At 42.2% G+C, this 23,088-nt stretch overlaps 1 protein-coding gene across 5 annotated transcripts in view; it reads left to right on the forward strand.

Moving 5' to 3' along the window:
* The first annotated feature begins 580 nt into the window (after positions 1–580).
* Positions 581–23,088, forward strand: part of LTBP1 (latent transforming growth factor beta binding protein 1) — a 366,969-nt gene continuing 344,461 nt past the window's right edge. For 2 of the 5 annotated variants that reach the window (XM_074949018.1, XM_074949020.1), the window contains exons 1-2: positions 582–1,360; positions 2,512–2,582. In XM_074949018.1, coding sequence (XP_074805119.1) covers positions 927–1,360; positions 2,512–2,582 — 505 coding nt within the window. In that variant the 5' untranslated portion in view covers positions 582–926. Of the gene's footprint in view, positions 1,361–2,511; positions 2,583–23,088 lie in introns of all 5 variants that reach the window. The other 3 variants (XM_074949024.1, XM_074949019.1, XM_074949025.1) reach the window with 3 other exon arrangements.

Raw genomic sequence — 23,088 nt, forward strand, 5'->3', positions numbered from 1 at the left:
TACATTTGAGGTGTGATGGAGGCATTAAGAATACACGTTTGAATTGTACATTATAAGCGGATGCATCTGCATCAGGTTATACCATCTTATATGTTCAAATTAATCTGTACAGTCTCTACACCACTGCTTAGCTAGTGTGCGTGTACATTATAGTTACAGGGGCATTCTCATATCAGAAAACAACTTTATCAACACAGTATCAACCCACTCTTAACTAGTAAAATCCCAGAAGTAAAAGATCCCTCAATGACTCCATTGAGTTCTTTGTCCCTTTCTTATAAAAGTGGGGAGGCAGAAAGCCCCTAGCTGTGGTTTTCTAGACCTACACTAACTATATTTTAAAGTGTATTGTGGCTAACGTCTCAGCCCCATTTTATAGTTTTCCCAATTAGGATTTGCTGCCTGACGTCATGTCTGCTCGAGATTGGCTGTTCAGCTCTGACACTCAGGGCAGCTACATATTCTCTCTCTCTCTGACTCGCAGAGAAACTTTAAAAAGAGTTTTTGAGCCTGATCTGGCTTAAAGACTATTTCTTACACACACAGAGACCACTGGCAGCTCCAGCAGCCTAAACATCTGCTCCTTATTGAGAACCCCCTTCCATTGCTGTTGTTCCTCCTCCCCTTTTACTGCTGCTTAGAGCTCAGGTCTTGTCCAGACCTTCGTCTCCTCTAACAATGTTTTCCTGCTCTGTGGGACAACTTGTTTGCTGAAATTTCCTAACCTTTTTGGGGGCGGAGGGGGGAGAACTAAGTTCCTCTCCTAGGAAAAAGCAAAGGCGAGTGGAAGCGGCAGCACCCCGGGGGCGGTGCAGCTCGCTCGCAGGCAAAGTGAGTTGCACACACACACAAACTTTGGAGGCGAGGAAATCCTTGCATCGGGAGCTTTGTGGCGTTTGCTGGCTGCAGGGGCTCTTGCTGTGAAAATGGCTTGGATCAGGTGGGGCTTTTTGCTCTGTGCATGTGTATTTTTGTCACCGGCACTCGACGCCGCTGAAAAGAGCAGGCTGAGGAGAATCACATACGTACTGCGCCCCAGCCAGGCGGGCTCCCCCAGCAGCCGGCTGCAGAGCTCGGCTCCTCTCCGGGGCCAGCAGCAGCAGCAGACTTTTAACGTCGCGCTGAATGCCCGGTACAGCACCAGCACCCTGGAGCGGACTCGCCGGATGAGCAAACCGGGAAGTCCCAGCATGCAGCTCCGCTTGGGCTCCAGCGTGCAGCTCCATCACAGACCCGGTGGTCCCGCAGCCCTCTTCTCCAAGCCAACCAGGCTGGTTCAGCGCTCCAAGCTGCAGCAACGGGAGACCCGCAGCAACAGCAGCTCCAGCCCGCAGGGTCACCAGAGGCACCCGCTGCAGGGGTAAGGCGAGCTCACCCCCCCTTCTAGCCACCTCTCCGTCTCCAAGCAGCGGAGCTTCGGAGGGTCCCTTAGTGGGCTGCGGAACTAATGAAGTTACCATGCAAATGCATGCTTCAGACCTCCCACCAACAGAGCAGGAGGGGCGGGCAGTGGCTTTTGCAGTCACCCTGGGGGGCATCTGAAGTAAGAGTGAGACTGATCGGCGTGGGAGGAGGGGAGCGGGGGAACTTCACGTAGGTCAACATCAAAAACGAACAGCAAGTTCACAAAGGTGCGGGTGCATGCGGAGGGGGTTCATTGCCCCAAATACAGTATCCGCGGTCGGGATATCCCGGGGACATTCTTCATTGTTATGGTTTGATTGAGGGCTGGAAAGTGGGGAGACACCCGACGTCACTGTCCTTTCGTGCCATGAGTCCCCCCGTGCCATGAGTCTCCCCACTCATTTTCTAGGCTAGCCCTGCTGCAGCAGCTCTTTAAAACTGTGCCCCTCACTGCCTTCTCGCCCCTGCTGCAAAGGCTACAGGGCTTTGTTTGTCTTTTCCCCAGCACCTGAGCGTGGGGCTGGCAGCCAAGGCAGATTTTAGCCCTGACGGAACATTTTTTGGGGGGGGGAGGAGTCGGATCCAGGTTTTGGGGTCTAATCTTTGGGAAAGCCACAAGCAGTGCAACCAGCTCCGAAATCGGTAATCTCTCTCACATGCCCCTGCAGCTGGGCGCGGGGTTGGCTCTTCAGGTCATGTGCAAGGAAAGAGCTTGTGTGGCCCCAGCTACATCCACAAATCCAATTCCCTTTGTGGGGGCAGGGGAGACCCCATTAGAGGAGGTATTGAAAACAGCGAGCTTCTGTTATGATTTAGAGCTATTGTATCTTTCAGATTAGGGGGTTTCTCCTGTGGGCTTTAAACTCTGTTTCCTGTCAACTCCTGAAATGCATTATAGGGAGCAGGAGTTTGTGGAGTGCTTGTCTTCAGGCTCCTTAGTTCTTCCCGCCTTTTCTCCCCCCTCGGTGTGGAACAGTATTTTCTGGAAGCAATAATGGTCCAGCTGTGAGCACTGTTGAATTACAGGGCACTGCTCTTAAAGCCCTGCACCTGGGCACGGGTACCTTGTCAAGTGCTGTGTTGGATTGTTTCCTTTCTTTACTACAGGGTGAATGTCTGTGGAGGACAGTGCTGTCATGGCTGGAGCAAAGCTCCTGGCTTCCAGAGGTGCACCAAACGTAAGTGTCTGTGTGGTAACTGGGGATGTCTGGCTAGCTGGGAGGGGATTTGATAGTCCAAGGTGTAGCCCCAGGCAATCATTAATCATCAGGAAATAACCTGGCAAAGTCAGAACCTACAAACTGGGGGGGCTGAAGGTGTGTGGGGAAATCCCAGGCCTATGGATTATTTTTTATTAGGCGATGAGATACTAACAAGCTCACTGAACTGTTGTTTGGCTAGTAAATTTGCTTGCTTATCTCTCTGTTTCATTTGGATTTTAAATATTTATACATTTGTGAGAAGGTAGCAATGCTGTAATCTTAACGTTTGGATTTTCATTCCATTCTAAACCCCGTTTCCTGGCCCTCGCAACTTTCTTAAAGAATGAGCATTTCTCAAGTTGATTCTCTGCGCAGAGGTGGAATTTTGGGGAAAACTTTGTAAAATGTCATTCAGATGTGTTTGAGTGATCAGAGTGTGAAGGAAACCCTTGCTGTTCATGTGTTGTGACATTTGTGAGTGGAGGGGACTTGGGACCTGAATGGGGTACAGAAGCTCCCAAACATGCAGAAGTGGGGGGTAGTTACTCTGCAGCATACACTCTCCTGGCTCCAGAGACACATGTGAGAACCACGTGGTCAAGCTCTGCAGAGGGGTGGAGCACACTGAGGGAAGGGTGGAGATGGAAAATGGCCATGCTGTAGGGCATCCTCCCTTGCATATCTACAGGAATTAACTGCGTAAAATAATTCTGGGTGGGTCAGCATTATTATTCCTTGTGTAAGGAACCCTTGCTTAGTGGGGCAGGATTCAGGGGTGGCTGCAAACTTCTTCGCAGATGTACTGTTACCCTGGGTCTTGGGAAGAGTTGGAAGCTACTGCAGGGACTCAGGCTCTCCACATGGATGGCCTAATTTCTGCTAGGTATCCAGAAAATGAAACAGACCCTGGAACATTGATCAGTTTAGCAATTAGCAGTTTTGTTTGTTTTTGTTTTGGTTCCCTATGTGGGATTTTCCAACATAGTAGGCAATGTGGCTCTCAGTCCTCAGTGAGGTCATATATATTTGACCTGTATGGAAAAATGTGTTAAGAACGAAAAAAAATAGAATGGGTAGTTAAAGAGAACACACAGAGTGCATGGTTTCCCCTTCCCAATTTCCTTTACATTAAATGCAGTCTTTCAGACTTGCATGTCCTCAAAAATGTGTGGATTGAAATAAATGTTGCTGTGTTTATTTCAACAATTAAATGTTTAAATAAACATTCAAGTAATAGATTGAATGGCTGATTACTTATATATGTAAGGAAACAGAAATATTTTAATGTGATTAATTTCAGGGCTTGAAAATCATACCTGATACTAAGTCACTAACATGGGTAAAAATACCCGCATCACCAAGCTGCTGCAATTTAAGACATAAAACAGTTGTTCACTGTGTATTGTATTTAATTGCAATGTGTTGACAGTCAAATATTTTAAATACATTCAACAAATTAATTTACTACATCACATTTTTCATTTTTATACCTTCTTTCTCTTCCTGGCTTCATTCCACTTCTTTTCTCTTGTATTTCCATCAGTCATTAGTGTCTCTCTCCCTCTTTGAGCAGTTTCAGTGTCCTTTTCCTCTTTCTATATCCCTTTATAGTTTTCTTTATTATAAATTGTGTTCTCTCTTCTCTCCTATAATTTCTGCCTCTTTCACTTTTCCAAATTAGCCTCTGATTCTTTCCTCTTTTCTCCTTTATTACTCTTTTTCTAACTTCCAAGCTCCTTGCATCTATCTTGATGCTGAATGGCTTACTCTATTCATTTTCCATTTTAATACATATGGCTTGAAAAATTTATCTGACACCTAACAGACAGAAAATTAGCAGGGAGAACAGTCTTTCTCTCTAGTTCTCCCTCCTACTTTACAGTCTCTGATTTTGGCTCCCCCTCACCAGTGATTATCTTCAGTGTTTGTCTCTGCTGCTACTCAGTTTCCCAAGATGTAGTACAGTGACATTGACCTGGGTCTTCTGAGATTGGCTTGGCCTACACTTAAAAATTAGGTTGACCTAGCTATGTCAGTCAGGGGTGTGAAAAAACCCACACCTCTGACTGTTATAGCTGTGCTGACCTAACCCCCAGTGTAGATGCGGCTGTGTCAATGGAAGAATGCTTCCATGGATGTAGCTAATTTTGTTTGGGGCATGGTGTTCCCACATTGAAGGAAAAAACCCTTCTGTTGGTGTAGGCTGAGCCTGTGCTATAGAGTTATGCAGGCATAGCTATGCTGACATAGCTAAACTGGTATCATCTCCATAGTGTAGACATGGCCTAAATAGTGTTCACTTGGTTGCAACTTGGTTGGCAAAGCTGTGTATAGCACCAGAGGTGCTGGAGATGTATGTCTGAAAATGTAGGATGATAGCACTATGTTAGCTTAGTTTTGGAAGGGTAACTCCACAGCCATAGGAGCCAGAAACCTCCTTTTTTAAAAGAAAGCGTGGATGTGCAGAAGTTGATGGATTTCACATATAATTACTACTCCCCCCCCCCCCCAAGTGAGTAGGTTTTTGAGCCCTGATTAATAATTTTTTCCTTACTGGAATGGCTGTATTTGGTAGGGGATACCTTCCCACATACGGAGCCCTCTGCAGGGGTGGCTGGGCCTGTAGTGCCTCCTGTTCCAGGGGGTGGCAGTCCCTCCAGGACACCCTGCTTCAAACAGCAGCTGCTGAGCTTCTTCCCTCCCCCCCCCCCCCCCAGCTGCTTTAATGGCAGTACTTGGTAGCCCCTTTCCTGAAACAGTGGCAATAGGGGCACTGGAGCTGATTGTGTGCAGTCTTAGGAAGATATCACTTACATATCATGTACTAAGTGGGCAAGTGGATTTTTCAAGTTCTGGTTATAAACTACATAGTTTGGAGCTACACTGCTTGCTACGTTTACAAGTGTCACCACCTCTATTGAGCTTCTTGATCTTACAATCTGTTCCTGCTTCAGTGGGTGAGTTTATACATTCCTGTAAGTAACCAAACAGCTTTGCAGTTAATTGCCTATGAGTAAATGTGCACCACATCCAACTTTAAGCATGGGATTGTCTCCTGGAATGCTCTATCTATCTTTCTTTTAAAATAAATATTTTTCAAACTTAGCAAAACTCTGCTGCTCAGCAATCACATACTTATTGTGTAATAAGTATGGAGTTGTAAAGTTCTGCTTTAAAAGAAAATGTGTTTAGAGCTATTTGACAATGAGAAAATAACTTCAAACCAGCTGAGAAGATTTTTCTCAGACTCTCAAAAAAACATTCACCTTTAGATACAGACCACACATGGAAAATTTGAGCCCAAACAATAAATATTTTGGAAAGTTGTGAGCATGTGAAATGGACTTGGCTGTAGTGGTTATAACAAGTAAAAGTGCTATAATAAGGCACTGTCAAATTTTGAAATGTCACTCAGTTTTTATAATACATTTAATAACAGCACTTAGTATTTGTTGCATTTTCAAAGCATTATGCAAAAACACACTAATTTAATTAATTCTCCAACATTCCTTTGAGGCAGCTAAAAAAGCATTATCCCTTTTGTTAGCAGATAGGGAAATGAAGGCAGTGAGAGAGGTTAAATGTGGCCTTGGGCAAGTCACAACAACTGACTGGCAGAGCTGGAGTTGGAAATTAGGAGTTCCTGGCTCCCAGCCCCATACCCATTCCATTGGGTCATATTATTTTTCAACTGTGGTATTTGATAGTTAATAGCAAATTCCTGTCTATTGGGTACAACTTCTCTTTATAGAATTACCCCTTTCTTTCATTTTGTGATGATTACAAAGGGCTTTATTTTATTTTTTTTGTACTTGGGAAATTCCAAAGATTATTCCCTGCTGTTTGCAGTACTTGGAATCTCCCAAGCAGTGCATGAAAGCACTTTATAATTATAACAGAAAGAGATAGGCAGAGGAGAATTTACAAATATATTATAAACAGTACAGTACAGAATGTTAATTTGAGCTGTTTCTTAGCATGCCCAGTGTAACCGTTGCATATCCTAATAAAAATACTGGTGCCTTGAGGAATTCTAGAGTCCATTAATGGACTGGGACTAATGAATACTGGGGGGCAGGTGGGGACAGAGTTGTTGGGTTGTAATTGGTAAAAGGAAACACCAGCATGTTGTTGCAAAGATGAGGGGAAGGATACCTACCAGGTCAGGCGGATGAATAATCTGTCATTAAACTTTTCCATTTTACTATTAACTATACCTATGTTTTCCTTTCTCTCAGAACTAATTTACAAGTTGGTTCTTTTTAATCTGTTCTTTGGTTTTATTTTTAAGCACTTGTCTTTCAGTTACTCAAATTAACTTGGATAATTTGTTTCTACCTTAGCTAACTTTTTCCTTTGGATAAAAGTTCTGTTTTCATTTCAGATAGAAAGATGGTCCTCAATTGCAGTATTATTACTGTGTATTTATTTGCAGAGGTGCCCCATTATGTGCTTTCCTTTCACACACTTATTGATCCATGGAGAGAGAGAAAAGAGTCTGATTCTTGTATTTACATTATGCTAGAGTGCCTTGTTGGCCTCCCTGCCATTTTTATCCGTCAATTCCATTGCTGTGGGGATGAGAGAGAGTTAGGAGTCCTCCCATCAGCAGAAACATTTCAGCTACGTCTGTCAGTTTGCCCTTTCTTTGGGGAGATAGACTGCCCACAACTAGGTGAGACTTTCTTCCCATTGTCTTTGTGCCCCAGCCCTGACTTTACCTGGCAGTAATAAACTCTAACTTATATTTTTCTATCTATACTTTGAGGGATCAAGCAGTTTGTTGTCCTTGTATTGCAAATCAGATGCTATGTTGTGATGTGAACTGGCACTCATTACAGCAATGTGTGGGTGTTAAATAGCATATTCAAATCAAATTTCTCAGGCTCTTCAGAACATTCAAACAGTTAAATAGGTGTCTATAGAGGACTCAAAGAAAAGCTGTCGAATCTTCTGGGTCCTTTCTTGAGTTGGTATATGCAGTTGTGTTAAGGCTTAACCACACCCATTTTTCAAATGGTATTGGGAGGAGCCTATGGGTCCAGTGTTTTCTCTGTGGGACTTCCTGGTTATTTGCTTTAAACATTGTGTACTGTGCACTGCAAAACCCCCAAACATGAACATTTTGAACAGAACGTGCGATGATTGCTGTGACACTTTGGGGTTCAACCCAGTCCAATAAAGGGTTGTTTTTACCACTTGCCCTGCAACTTTGGGTGCCTTCACTTCTGTGGGTCACACCCCTGACGCCAACACCCTGGCTTCCGCTGCCCAGTTACTTTTTGCAGAGTGACCCCAGTGCCCTCCCAAATGGCTGCCTTCATTCCTGTCTGAGAGAGAGCATGTTTCTCCTTGTGTTTGGTCACATGCTTTACAGCATAATAGCAGCGAGGATCCATAATTCCTCACAGTGTTAATGCATACATGACGCAATGATATTAATCACCCGTGTGTTCTGCTGGTGATAGTTGAGTTGTTACCTCCCCTCCTTGTTAGCTTGCGGGCTTTGTTTACTTTATATGTAATGTATCTTAATTGTCTCTGCCTGGCATCCAGGCTGGTCAGAAAAGCAGATACATATTCCTTTGTTTAAGGTAGACTGTGCACTGCTTGCCAAACACATTTTAAATAATTTTAGCGCACATTTATAACTCTTTGTACACGCACCTTACATATTAACATTGATGACATCAGTGCTCTGGACTCTTTGGCTTTTCTGTGTATTGGAGACCTGTAAGGATGATGCATAGGGAGAGGACGCTTTTGGGTCACTGCATTTGAAAACAAAAGAAGGATGTGCAGCATCTGAAAACTTAATTTTGCTTGTACTTTCAAAACTCATTATATCATGATGCACTTAAAATGTTTTTCAAATCATGCATTTCACCTTAGTAGTATATGCTTTATAAGCTATGTTAAGAACGTTATTAGTCAAGCATTTCAAGTACCAAAAAATGCAATATGCGGCATGTAACTGGCCTAATAAGGTGTACTTTTGCTAACATGAAATTTTCAGTGCCTCTAGTTGAGTCCGCCTTTAATTTCTGATGAACTTTGGCATTTTAAGAGTATTCCATAAAGTTGCAAAGAGAAGAATCTTTGAGTATGTTATACATTATACTAACCAGACACTTATTTTTATATTGGGAGCAAAAGATTAAGAATATATAGTGAAAGCATTGTTTTTGTCCCATTCCTAGAGGTCATGTTTACGCAATCATAGAAGTCAATATAGGAATGTATCAAATGTTTTGAAATGGACCAGTTAAGAATTCCAGCAATGTTGCACACTTTTATTAGATGTGTATTTAGGAAAAGAATTCCCTTTGGCCTCACAGTTATAAGAACAAAGTCCATGTGCAGAAAGATATAGATGCTCATAATGTTTCCTCCACAGGGATTACAAGGATCAGATCACTTTTCCAAAGAGTATAGTGTTGTTTTTTTTTTTTTTCTCAAGCAGAAAAAAGCTGAATGAAAAATTATTTATAGAACTATCTGCAAGATGGCTGTTACATTTCTTTCAGCTGATTTACAGTCAAATAATTCTCAGTTTTAATGATTTTGTAGTCCTGTTTGTTGTTGTTCTTGCAGAAATAAAATAGTTTGCCAAATCCACTCAGACATAATTTTTGAAAATTATTCCTATGAGATATATAATCAAATGTTTGTGGGGAAAAAAACATGAATGGCCAGTAATTTGTAGGTGCAGTGTCTTTGCTTGCCTCCTTTGGAATAATGTTTTGAGACCTATGGATGAAAAGAACCGTATAAGTGCTAAGTATTGTTGATATGTGTTTATTTTTACTGTGTTCACAGTTAACGTGTTAATATTAAAGTCTCATCATTATTCCTGACTTCAGTCATTCTAGCAATTCAGCGTTAATGTTGTCTGAGTGTGACCCTTGGGTCCAATCCTACAGTTATATCTACACAGCAATTAAACAGCTGTGGTTGGCCTGGGTCAGCTGACTTGGGCTCCTGGGGTTTGGGCTGCTGGGCTGTAAAATTGCTGTGTAGAAGTTTGGGCTTCAGTTGGAGCCTGAGCTCTGGGATCCCACAATGGGGAGAGTCCCAGAGCCTGGGCTCCAGCCTGGGGCCAAACATTTACACAGCAATTTCTAGCCCTGCAGCCCAAGCCCAAGTCAGTTGACCTGAGCCAGCTGTGACCATGCTGAGGGTCTTTTATTCCAGTGTAGATGTACCCAAACAGACTATGGACACTTACAAAATGAAGAACATTTATGATTGCACTGTCTCTCTGGCCTACCTTTTCAAAAATGTTGACCATCCTTCCCGTTCCAATTTTATAGAGACTGTGCCGTGGCTGCACGTTCACTCCACCATAATACAATTCAGATCTTAATAGTTAACAGACGGCTGTTGGTCTGCTGTCCAAATTCAGCTCTCTCTTTCAGTGATGTAAATCCAGAGTAATACCATTGAGTTCAATGCTATTACTTTGGATGTACACCATTGTACTGATAGTAATTGAAAGACTCCAATGAGTTTACACAAGTATCTAGGTTGTTCAAATAAACCTAATATTGAACTTCTAATCGCACAGGGTGAAATTTGCCACATACAGATGGCCAGTAAAAGGTCCAGTCCTTAAGACCCACTTCTCCTCAAAAAGGGTTTTTTTTCTGATGGCCCTCTGCACAACGGTGAATTTCACTCATGGAGAATACTGAAATATCACTTCAATATATACAAAGATAACAATGTATTGGACTAAATACAATATTCTATTAATATAAAAATCAGCATCAAAATAAAAAAAGTACTTACCATGCCCTGTTATACTGCACCTGTACGAGCCTATTCTAGTATGGCGTGGAAAGCAACTTGAAACCACTGCTTCTGGAGCAGGTGGTATTATCACAACTCCAGCTTTTTTCACAGAATCTAGAACATAGAGTATCAGGGTTGGAAGGGATCTCAGGAGGTCCTCTAGTCCACCCCCCTTCTCAAAGCAGGACCAATCCCCAACTAAATCATCCTAGCCAGGGTTTTGTCAAGCCTGACCTTAAAAACCTCTAAGGAAGGAGATTCCACCACCTCCCTAGGTAACCCATTCCAGTGCTTCACCACCCTCCTAGTGAAAAAGTTTTTCCTAATATCCAATCTAAACCTCCCCCACTGCAACTTGAGACCATTACTCCTCGTTCTGTCATCGGCTACCACTGAGAACAGAGTAGATCCATCCTCTTTGGAACCCCCTTTCAGGTAGTTGAAAGCAGCTATCAAATCCCCCCTCATTCTTCTGCAGACTAAATAATCCCAGCCTCACCTCATAAATCATGTGCTCCATCCCCCTAATCACTTTTGTTGCCCTTCACTGGACTCTTTCCAGTTTTTTCCACATCCTTCTTGTAGTATGGGGCCAAAAGTGGACACAGTACTCCAGATGAGGCCTCACCAATGCCGAATAGAGGGGAATGATCACGTCCCTCGATCTACTGGCAATGCTTCTACTTATACAGCCCAAAATGTCATTAGCCTTCTTGGCAACAAGGACACACTGTTGACTCATATCCAGCTTCTCGTCCACTGTAACCCCTCGGTCCTCTTCTGCAGAACTGCTGCCTAGCCGCTCGGTCCCTAGTTTGTAGCAGTGCATGGGATTCTTCCAACCTAAGTGCAGGACTCTGAACCTGATCAGATTTCTTTTGGCCTAATCCTCTAATTTGTTTGTCCCTCTGTATCCTATCTCTACTTTCCAGCGTATCTACCACTCCTCCCAGTTTAGTGTCATCTGCAGACTTGCTGAGAGTGCAATCCATGCCATCCTCCAGATTATTAATGAAAATTTTGAACAAAACCGGCCCCAGGACCGACTCTTGGGGCACTCCGCTTGACACTGGCTGCCAACTAGACATGGAGCCATTGATTACTACCTGTTGAGCCAAACGATCTAGCCAGCTTTCTATCCACCTTATGTCCATTTATCCAGCCCAATCTTTAACTTTTCTCTTCTTTACCTAAAATTGATCCAGACATCTTTTCCAGATTTTACTACACTGGAATCTGAAACAATGCCACATTTATGTTATTTTAATCTTACCTCTAGTGACTATATATTTTTAACTTTTTTATGTTCATTTTGTCTGGCAATTTACTCTTTTATATGGGAGAAGGTAGCGAAAAGAGATCAAAGCAGATATTTTTGAAAATTAATAAAGGATGGGCAATATTTCATCAAACCCATGGAAGCTGATACATATTGTGACGATGTGTGCATTAATGGAGCTATTGAGAAGCCGCTATTCTATTTGAATTGGTGGCTGGCTATGTGCTGTTAAGAAGTAAAAATTCAACATGGATTTAGCGTTTGAACAAGAAGAAAATATTTAAAGTCTGGGCTCACTAGAAATAATACAAGACTTATAAAGTTATAAATTAAAGTCATTATTTTCATTTAATTAAAAATTCAATTTTGAGAGTGAAAAATATCTGAATCCATCACTCAAGAGATAAGCAAAAACCAGTTGCCTGATAGAGCTGGTCTTTAAATAATAGTCAAGAATGTATGGAGAACTTTGAAAAGACTTTGAAGTGACTTTTGACAAAGGTTTGCTTAGTGAAAGTGATCCTAAATGCAGGTTTCACTGTACAGTTCAATTTATTAAAGGCTACACTGGAGACACTGAAGAAATAAACTTGAAAACAAAATAACGTTATTAGAGAGGAAGAACTTCACAGTTCAAGGTGAAAATCAAGAGTGAAGTTTTTAAAACCCACAATTGGGGTCAGATTCTCAAAAGTGCTGAGCATCCGGCAACTCCCATTGAAAAAAATCTGATCACTTCATTTGGGTGCCTTAGTACAAGCTGATGTCTTCTGAAAATCTGTCCCAAAATGTATGGATGTTTTGGACCAAATTTAGCCCTGTGTAAACAGGCACAGATATATTTGACTTTGGTGGAGCTATACCATCTTATACTAAGCATGAATTTGACCCTATTTGCTCTCTTATATGAAACATTTTTAGGTTGAAATTGTTTTTTTTCTTATTTCTTATATTAAATCTTTAAGTTTCTCTGTTTACTATTTTTTTACATAACATTAATAAAAGTCTCTGTAAATTCATTAAAACTAACTTTGAATTTGAAGACTTTAAGTAATGTTCTGTGTTATCAATTGATCTTCAGACAATTAAAAATAAAATAAAATAACACTTCTTGTATAATATTCCCAGACAAAAATTATATTAAAATGGAATTAGAGTTGAGAGTACATATCAGTAATTTAGGAAAAAATACATTACAGGGAGGTTGGTATTATCCCAAAATTGAGTATTATAAGACAAAGAAATTCAAACATGCATATATATATATATATATATGTAAATGTAATTAGGGCACCCAAGTAACCTTAACTCTTCCCTGTAGTGATGCCATCCAGTAACCGCCATGATTATGATTATGAGGCATTGTATTGTTTGTGGTTTGAGATTAAATGTAATTTTTAAAAAGACACATTAGTTTTTTTTTCCTCCCCCCCCCCTTGTGATGTCACTATGGGGCAGAGTTAAGATTGCTTTGAGTGCCCCAACTGTGCAGTTCTATACCTTAACATGTTTGGCTTTCTTTTAAGTTTAATCTTGACTCTGAATTTCCTGGGCTTATAAAACTAGGCTTTTGAGATGACTGAAACATTCCTGTGATGTATATATTACCCTGCATTACTGACTGTTTGTTTGTTTTGTTTCAGCCTTAACTCTGTCTTAACATAGTTTCTGTCTAGGAATTTCCTTGGTTGTTTTGTTTAATTAAAAATTCCATGAATGCACAGTAAACAATACATTCAAAAAGAATGTTTGCATGTGGTATTTCAAAAAATGTACATATGAAATATCAACTTAAATTTAAAAAAAGTATCTTTCATAACCATATTCACCAGTATGTTCTCGCTGCTTTATGCCATTCTGTAGTAGCACAAAGCAGACAGAGTGAACTGGTCAATTAAGCTCTTTGCAGCACCAGAGCAGTGCAGAGCAGCTGGAGTGTATACCCTAGTTTCCCCTTCCTTAGTGGAACCATGCAGTCAGACCTGTAATTACAAAAACATTACATTAGGTGCTCATCCTCCAGCCCCCCCCCCCTTGAAATTTACAGCTCTAATACGCCAACGCTTTTACATGTGTTTAACTTTGGAACTAACCCCATGCTTATTGTCTCCAACAGAACTACTGTACTCATGTGCTTATAGTTAATAGGCATGCAAATGTTTCCAGGATAGGGGCCTGAAAGTATAAGTTTTACAGAATTGAAACAGTTCTAAAGACCTTTGTTACTGTTTTAAATAATGTGTACTACATTAATTTATTATATTAAAATAGTAGAGTAAATATATTGACAAAAAACAATAATATATATTGGAATGGCAGTTTAAATGTAAGTGATTTTATTGTAATTGCATTTCCTTTGGTGGTGCCAGAGGGAATACGGTGTATATATATATCAATTGTTGAATTGCATGAAAAGAGTATTTGATTGGTACTTAGATTATTTTATTGTGAAATATTATAGGCGTTTCAAGGCTTTTTTTCAGTTGATATCACATACTGACACTTGATACCTTTCAAAGCTCTCCTTCCCCATTCTTTAATTTTTAAAACAATTTTTTCACATTTAGAGCATTATTCACAAGAATACTGTTTGATTAAATGTCTGATTAGAGCGAACATCACATTTTTTCCCTTTTGTATTTCTTCCTTTTGCAGAGTTATGGACTAACATTTCATGCTGAGACTTGAAAGCTTTTTGTTTATTTTGTAATTGAGACCCTTTGACCTCTGTGTTGGGTGTGAGATTCAAATGATCAGGTCTGAGTGCTATAGGATCTGATACAGATGGTGCAGATATGCTTCTGTTAACCACCTACTGATGATAGTGTTCTTGATTCAACACTGCATTATTCCAGTTTTAAACCAGTGTAATTTTATTGATTTTTTTTTTAAACCACTATTGTGACCACCAAATTCTGGCTTGACCAATTCCCAGCATAATTTAAAGCAGTCACTGTATTTTATAGTGGCTTCTCACAGCCACCCGTGGGCCACTCCATAACCCAGAAATAGCTGGAGTACTGAATATTGAGGACATATGCCTTCAACACCAAAACACCCCTCTTCCACTGCCTTCCGCAAAGCCTCATAGAATCAGAGAATATCAGGGTTGGAAGGGACCTCAGGAGGTCATCTAGTCCAACTCGCTGCTCAAAGCAGGACCAATCCCCAATTAAATCATCCCAGCCAGGGCTTTGTCAAGCCTGACCTTAAAAACCTCTAAGGAAGGAAATTCCACCACCTCCCTAGGTAATGCATTCCAGTGCTTCACCACCCTCCTAGTGAAAAAGTTTTTCCTAATATCCAACTGTCATAAATATAAAGGGAAGGGTAAACACCTTTAAAATCTCTCCTGGCCAGAGGAAAAACCCTTTCACCTGTAAAGGGTTAAGAAGCTAGGATAACCTCACTAGCACCTGACCAAAATAACCAATGAAGAGACAAGATACTTTCAAAGCTGGAGGGGGGGAGAAACAAAGATTCTCTCGGTCTGTGTGTTGTTTTTTGCCAGGAACAGAAAAGGAATGGAGTCTTAGAACTTAGTAAGTAAGCTAGTTAGATATGCGTTAGATTCTGTTTTGTTTAAATGGCTGATAAAATAAGTTGTGCTGAATGGAATGTATATTCCTGTTTTTGTGTCTTTTTGTAACTTAAGGTTTTGCCTAGAGGGATTCTCTGTGTTTTGAATCTGATTCCCCTGATTACCATCCTGATTTTACAGAGGTGATTCTTTTACTTTTTCTTCAATTAAAATTCTTCTTTTAAGTACCTGATTGCTTTTTCATTGTTCTTAAGATCCAAGGGTTTGGGTCTGTGTTCACCTATGCAAATTGGTGAGGATTTTTATCGAGCTTTCCTCAGGAAAGGGGGTGTAGGGTTTGGGGAGGATTTTGGGGGGAAAGACGTTTCCAAGCGGGCTCTTTCCCTGTTACATATTTGTTAGACGCTTGGTGGCGGCAGCAGTAAAGTTCAAGGGCAGAAGGTAAAATAGTTTGTACCTTGGAGAAGTTTTACCCTAAGCTGGTAAAAATAAGCTTAGGGGGTTTTCATGCAGGTCCCCACATCTGTGCCCTAGAGTTCAGAGTGGGCAAGGAACCTTGACATGTTCTCTCCGTCCCCCCCACCCCACCCCCCCCAGCTTTGAAAGCATCTTGTCTCCTCATTGGTCATTTTGGTCAGGTGCCAGCGAGGTTATCCTAGCTTCTTAACCTTTTACAGGTGAAAGGGTTTTTCCTCTGGCCAGGAGGGCTTTTAAAGGTGTTTACCCTTCCCTAGCCGCATTCCAGTGCTTCACCACCCTCCTCGTGAAAAAGTTTTTCCTAATATCCAACCTAAACCTCCCCCACTGCAACTTGAGACCATTACTCCTTGTTCTGTCATCTGCTACCACTGAGAACAGTCTAGAGCCATCCTCTTTGGAACCCCCTTTCAGGTAGTTGAAAGCAGCTATCAAATCCCCCCTCATTCTTCTCTCCTGCAGACTAAACAATCCTAGTTCCTTCAGCCTCTCCTCATAAGTCATGTGTTCCAGTCCCCATATCATGCCAGGGGGCTACAAGGGTGAGGAGGGCAGCGTAGGACACTTATACCATGCCATTCTGGGAACCTCTACAGAGGAATTCCTGATTGGCTTCTGGCCCCTTTATGCCTCTAGAACTTGATTATTTGTTTTATATTTCAGTGGGATCTAGGGGACCCAGTCATGAATCATGGCTCCATTGTGCTGGGTGCTGGACAAACACATAATAAAAGATGGTCCCTGTACCAAAGAATTTACAATCTAAATATAAGACAAGAGATAACAGGTGGATACAAAAACAGATGGGGAACGTAAGGTAACTATGAGACACAACTGCTTAGATGAAAAGCAGTGGTCATAGAATACCAGGCCCTTACCCACAGTTGGGTTTTCGTTGGCATCACAGCAGAGGAGTTTTAAAGAAGATTTGAAGGAGAAAAATGAGGTGACTTTACAGTTTTTATCTCTATCTAGGTTTCAGAGTAGCAGCCATGTTAGTCTGTATTCTCAAAAAGAAAAGGAATACTAGTGGCACCTTAGAGACTAACCAATTTATTTGAGCATAGATAATCTTATTTGTGGAAATTCTTGGCATACATCTGAAAGGTTTTTTTGCATATGATTCCCAAGTTTTTTTTTTACATTTTAAATCAGTTTTTTAAAATTTAAATTAAATAGAGGTTTATTTTTAAGAAAAAATCATATTAAATTAATGTTGAAATTGATAATTTATATTAAGGCCTAAACTTATTAAAATTATTTAAATTAAATAGAAAAGTAATATTAAGCAGTACATATTTGCTGCCAAGTTTTAAAGAAAGTAAGACCACTGAACTGGTAGAAGTCACTGGCTAGGCACCTGCAAATCAGAGTTTTGTGAAGTGCTAAACCAGTTTTTGAGAACAGCCTCTTCTATAGGAGCAGACAGAATATTTTCTACATTTCAGTTTGTTCAACGAGTTCAGTTAAATGATTAGTTTATTCCAAGTTAAGGAACCAGTCCGGGTGCTTATAAATCAGGAAAGCTTATTTTCCTCTTCCAATCTATAAATATAAACCAGATGTGAGAGGATGAGATCTACTAATCATGGGCGGTGGGTATAATAGGCCAGGGGAGGCCCAGCCTCCCCAGCGCAGCTGCTGCTGCTGGACCCCTGTTGTGGTTTGGCGGGGGAAGCTTTTAATTATGCCCCACGCAGGTTCTGGGGCAGGTGAGAAGATGGTATGTGCTATTCAGCTTCCTGGGTTCATCAGGCACAAAGGTGCCAATTTTTTTCCCAGTGCTGGTGGGTGCTCGCGCTACCCTGCGCCCCACCCCGATTCCACCCCTGCCCTGCCCCCATTCCACCCCTTCCCCAAAGTTCCCACCCCAACTCCGCCCCCTCCATGCCCCTATTGGGCCCCACCCAACCTGCTCAGAAGAGCCCTGAGCTGGCTGGAGCCCCCACAGCCATGCCTCCCCTTCCGCAGACTCCAAGCCACCCTGCAGGAAAATTCAAAAACTCTTCTCTTCTTCTCTCTTCCAGAAGAAGAACTTGAGCTTCTGATATGCCCCATACAGGTATGCCCCTGAGAAGGCGGTATGTTTTACTCGGCATCCCGGGTTCATTAGTAATCATAGGTGCTGACTCCGTGGGTGCTCCGGGGCTCTTCTGGCTGCAGGTGGGGATCAGAGGGTCTCGGGGCTCCTTTGGCCGCAAGGAGTCAGGGAGAATGGAAGAGGCAGAGCCGGGGACTAGCCTCCCTGAAGTGGGGCTCCACCCCCTGCCCATGCTTCTAATTGTAAAATCTTGAAGCACATGTTGACCAGAAACAGTCATTTCAGTGCAGTAACTACAGATAATACTTCCTTTGTTTAGTCAACTAGTTTTAAATGTAAAACGTGTTAAACTTTTTTTCTTATATCCAGCACATTTAAGGTAGTTTTATTTAATTAAAAAAATTATAATTGAATTTGAATTTCCATCCAAATAGAGTTTGACACAAATTGTAAATGAAAAATTAATCTAGTAAATAAGAAATGCATCATTAACCATTTTCTAACATACTAATAAATGTATCCTGCAACTAACTGAGTTTTAGGGTCACCATTTTTCTTTATATCTCAATGGGCAGTTTTTCTTCTGGTAGTATCCATCTTTTCTCTGGGACCCCCATTTTACAGATTGGGAACTGAAGCCCAAAGAGGCTGAGTGACTCACCAAGGTCACACAGGCAGTCCATGGCAGAGTAGGGAATTGAACTTCCCAGGCTAGTGCCCCAATCACTGAGCCATCCTTCCTCTTGAATAATAAAGGTAAAAATCTAAATACATGTAAGTTAAGCCATATAATTGCTTAACTAAATGTGTATCAATATCATGAATCCTTTAGGTTAGCAAAAAGAAGCACCAAATTTAATGTAAAAACTGTATTTAATTGCAAATCAACATGTCTTAATAGCTAGCAACAGGCCCACTGCCAGAAATTCCAGACCCCAGGGCTCAATTCCGGGACTGCTCATGCCAGCCTGCGGGGTCCAGTGTTCCCTCTAATTTTTGACAGGCCGTGTGCGCAAAAAAATTATTCTGTGCAAATTGTTGTGCTTCTGTGCAAATTTTTGTGTGCACGGTTTCGCCCTGTGCGTGGGGTTTAGGAGCTGTGTGTGCACGCACTCGGACACAGCTTAGAGGGAACAGTGGCGGGGTCCCCCAGAGCGGTCTCGTGCGCCTAGGCACCCTGCGGCTCGCCTGGGCAATTTAAAAGGGCCCAGGGCTCCTGGCTACCGTTGCTGTTGCAGCAGTTGCTGGGGTCCCCTGGGCCCTTTTAAATTGCCCGGGCCCTGGGCAATTGCCCCCTTTGCTCTACCCCGCTCCCTCTGTTGGTGGGCCTGGCTGGCAACCTTAGTTTAGGTAAATAACTAAAAAGTACAAATGGAAAACACGATTAAACTTGATGATTTAAATCCAGTTTTCTTGCTTGCTTATTTAAATCATGATTCTGTGCTGATTAGGCCTCAAGTGGAGTATTGTGTCCAGTTCTGGGCTCCACATTTCAGGAAAGATGTGGACAAACTGGAGAAAGTCCAGAGAAGAGCAACAAAAATGGTTAAAGATTTAGAAAACATGACCTATGAGGGAAAATTGAAAAAACTGGGTTTGTTTAGTCTGGAAAAGAGAAGACTGAGAGGGGACATGATACCAGTTTTCAAGTACGTTGTAAAAGGTTGGTACAAGGAGAAGGGAGAAAAATTGTTTTTCTTAATCTCTGAGGATATGACCAGAAGCAATGGGCTTAAATTGCAGCAAGGGAAGTTTAGGTTTGACATTAGGAAAAACTTTCTAACTGTCAGGGTGGTTAAGCACCGGAATAAACTGCCTAGGGAGGTTGTGGAATCTCCATCATTGGAGATTTTTATGAGCAAGTTAGACAAACACCCCTGTCACAAATGGTCTAGATCAGAGGTGATCAACCTGTGGCTCTTCAGAGGTTAATATGCGGCTCCTTGCATAGGCGCCAACTCCAGGGCTGGAGCTACAGGGGCCAACATTCCAGTGTGCTACAGCGTGGTCACTGCTCAAACCCTGGCTCTGCCCCAGGCCCCGCCCCACCCCACTCCACTCCTTCCCCCCCAAGGCCCTGCCCCTTCCCCTGAGTCTGCTGCACCCTTGCTCCTTCTCTCCTCCCCCCCAGCCTCCTGCACAGCACAGAACAGCTGATCGAGGTAGGCGGGAGGCGCAGGGATGGAGGGTTAGGTACTGATTGGCTCTCCTGGGGCTGGAGTGGGGGAGCTGATGTGGGGGCTGCTGATGTGTTACTGTGGCTCTTTGGCAATGCACGTTGGTAAATTCTGTCTCCTTCTCAGGCTGGCCACCCCTGGACTAGATAATACTTAGTCCTGCCATGAGTGCAGCGGATTGGACTAGATGACCTCTCGAGGTTCTTTCTAGTCCTATGATTCAAATCAGTGATTTAAATTAATTTTAATTAAATTAATCCATTCTGACTGTAGTGGTATTGATCTTTGTAGTTTGCAACTAATGAGACACCCCTATTGCAGTTTTCAGAGTAGCAGCCGTGTTAGTCTGTATCCGCAAAAAGAAAAGGAGTACTTGTGGCACCTTAGAGACTAACCAATTTATTTGAGCATAAGCTTTCGTGAGCTACAGCTCACTTCATCGGATGCGTTCAGTGGAAAATACAGTGGGGAGATTTATATACACAGAGAACATGAAACAATGGGTGTTACCATACACACTGTAAGGAGAGTGATCAGGTAAGGTGAGCTATTTGCAGCAGGAGAGCGGGGGGAACCTTGTGTAGTGATAATCAAGGTGGGCCATTTCCAGCAGTTGACAAGAATATCTGAGGAACAGTGTGTGTGTGGGGGGGGGAGGGAGGGGAATAAACATGGGGAAGTAGTTTTACTTTGTGTAATGACCCAGTCTTTATTCAAGCCTAAGTTAATTGTATCCAATTTGCAAATTAATTCCAATTCAGCAGTCTCTCGTTGGAGTCTGTTTTTGAAGTTTTTTTGTTGAAGAATTGCCACTTTTAGGTCTGTAATCAGGTGACCAAAGAGATTGAAGTATTCTCCGACTGGTTTTTGAATGTTATAATTCTTGACATCTGATTTGTGTCCATTTATTCTTTTACGTAGAGACTGTCCAGTTTGGCCAACGTACATGGCAGAAGGGCATTGCTGGCACATGGCATATATCACATTGGTTGATATGCAGGTGAACGAGCCTCTGATAGTGTGGCTGATGTGATTAGGCCCGATGATGGTGTCCCCTGAATAGATATGTGGACACAGTTGGCAATGGACTTTGTTGCAAGGATAGGTTCCTGGGTTAGTGGTAATGTTGTGTGGTTGCTGGTGAGTATTTGCTTCAGGTTGGGGGGTCCTGTAAGCAAGGACTGGCCTGTCTCCCAAGATCTGTGAGAGTGATGGGTCGTCCTTCAGGATAGGTTGTAGATCCTTGATGATGTGTTGGAGAGGTTTTAGTTGGGGACTGAAGGTGATGGCTAGTGGTGATTTTCTTTGTTGGGTCTGTCCTGTAGTAGGTAACTTCTTGGTACTCTTCTGGCTCCGGCAATCTGTTTCTTCACTTCAGCAGGTGGGTATTGTAAGAATGCTTGTTAGAGATCTTGTTGGTATTTGTCTCTGTCTGAGGGGTTGGAGCAAATGCGGTTGTATCGTAGAGCTTGGCTGTAGACAATGGATCGTGTGGTGTGGTCTGGATGAAAGCTGGAGGCAAGTAGGTTGGCATAGGGGTAAGTAGGTTTCTGGTATAGGGTGGTGTTTATGTGACCATCGCTTATTAGCACCGTAGTGTCCAGGAAGTGGATCTCTTGTGTGGACTGGTCCAGGCTGAGGTTGATGGTGGGATGGAAATTGTTGAAATCATGGTGGAATTCCTCAAGGGCTTCTTTGCCATGGGTCCAGATGATGAAGATGTCATCAACGTAGCGCAGGTAGAGTAGGGGCATTAGGGGACAAGAGCTGAGGAAGCGTTGTTCTAAGTCAGCCATAAAAATGTTGGCATACTGTGGGGCCATGCGGGTACCCATAGGAGTGTCGCTGATTTGAAGGTATACATTGTCCCCAAATGTGAAATAGTTATGGGTGAGGACAAAGTCACAAAGTTCAGCCACCAGGTTTGCCGTGACATTATTGGGGATACTGTTCCTGACGGCTTGTAGTCCATCTTTGTGTGGAATGTTGGTGTAGAGGGCTTCTACATCCATAATGGCTAGGATGGTGTGTTTGAGAAGATCACCGATGGATTGTAGTTTCCTCAGGAAGTCAGTGGTGTCTCGAAGATAGCTGGGAGTGCTGGTAGCATGGGGCCTGAGGAGGGAGTCTACATAGCCAGACAATCCTGCTGTCAGGGTGACAATGCCTGAGATGATGGGGCGTCCAGGATTTCCAGGTTTATGGATCTTGGGTAGCAGATAGAATACCCCTGTTCAGGGTTCCAGGGGTGTGTCTGTGTGGATTCGCAGTATATTTTAGAAAAATAGCAGTAATGATAATTGCTTGAATTAAAACAACTTGCTTGTATCATAATGTTGACTTCAATCAGAATGACAGTTTCTCCCCCCCCTTCCTGAAAAAACCCAAAACAAAACTGCAGAATGTTGTGTTGTCAGTTACTGTGCTTTGATACATGGCATTCCTTATCCTTCCAGTAAGTTAGGAATAAATTTGTTGGTAATCAGCTGTGCAAGATTGTACCAGAAACTGATGCAAGACTCATTTCTATTTTACAGTCCTTCTCCCAGTAATGAACCTAGAGATCAGTACAGCATCATCCCTATCATGAAACTTCTGCATCCTGGGTATCCACTGGGCCTAAAAATGGGGCCAGGAGAATAATTTGATCCAGAATTGCTCTTTTCTAATGTTATGTGTTGGGCATTTAGGTACTACACGTTAAAATGCATAGATCGAGAGAGATTTCTTTGTTAAGACTGCACATGTACCTCCTTTACTGCACTGCACCAGTAGGCAATGTGGGACACTGGGCACATCAAGGTCAAAAAAGTGCTTTCTGCCTACTTTAACAGAGAATGTATCTACTGAGAGGAAAGTCCTGGGGAGGTAGAAAAGTGAGTTGGGGGCTACTGGAAAAGTAAGATGTTTTTTGCACCTTCCTTGAAAAAAGAAAACTGGATGAAGGGAAGTCATTTTACTTCTCCCCAAGGATTTTAAAACATCATCCAGTTGGCTGAGATTTGGTGTGTTGTCATATTTTAACCAATAGGTAAAACTTTATTTTATTTTTCAGATTAAACAAGTTTAAATAAAACCAAATAATAGAGTGAGCAAAAACAGTTCATATCATCATAGGATTCACCAAGTGTAAGAGTTATCAGACAACATGGTGGCACAGGCATGTAAACATA

Source organism: Natator depressus, chromosome 3 (assembly GCF_965152275.1).
Source record: "Natator depressus isolate rNatDep1 chromosome 3, rNatDep2.hap1, whole genome shotgun sequence".
Classification (NCBI taxonomy): Eukaryota; Metazoa; Chordata; order Testudines; family Cheloniidae; genus Natator; species Natator depressus.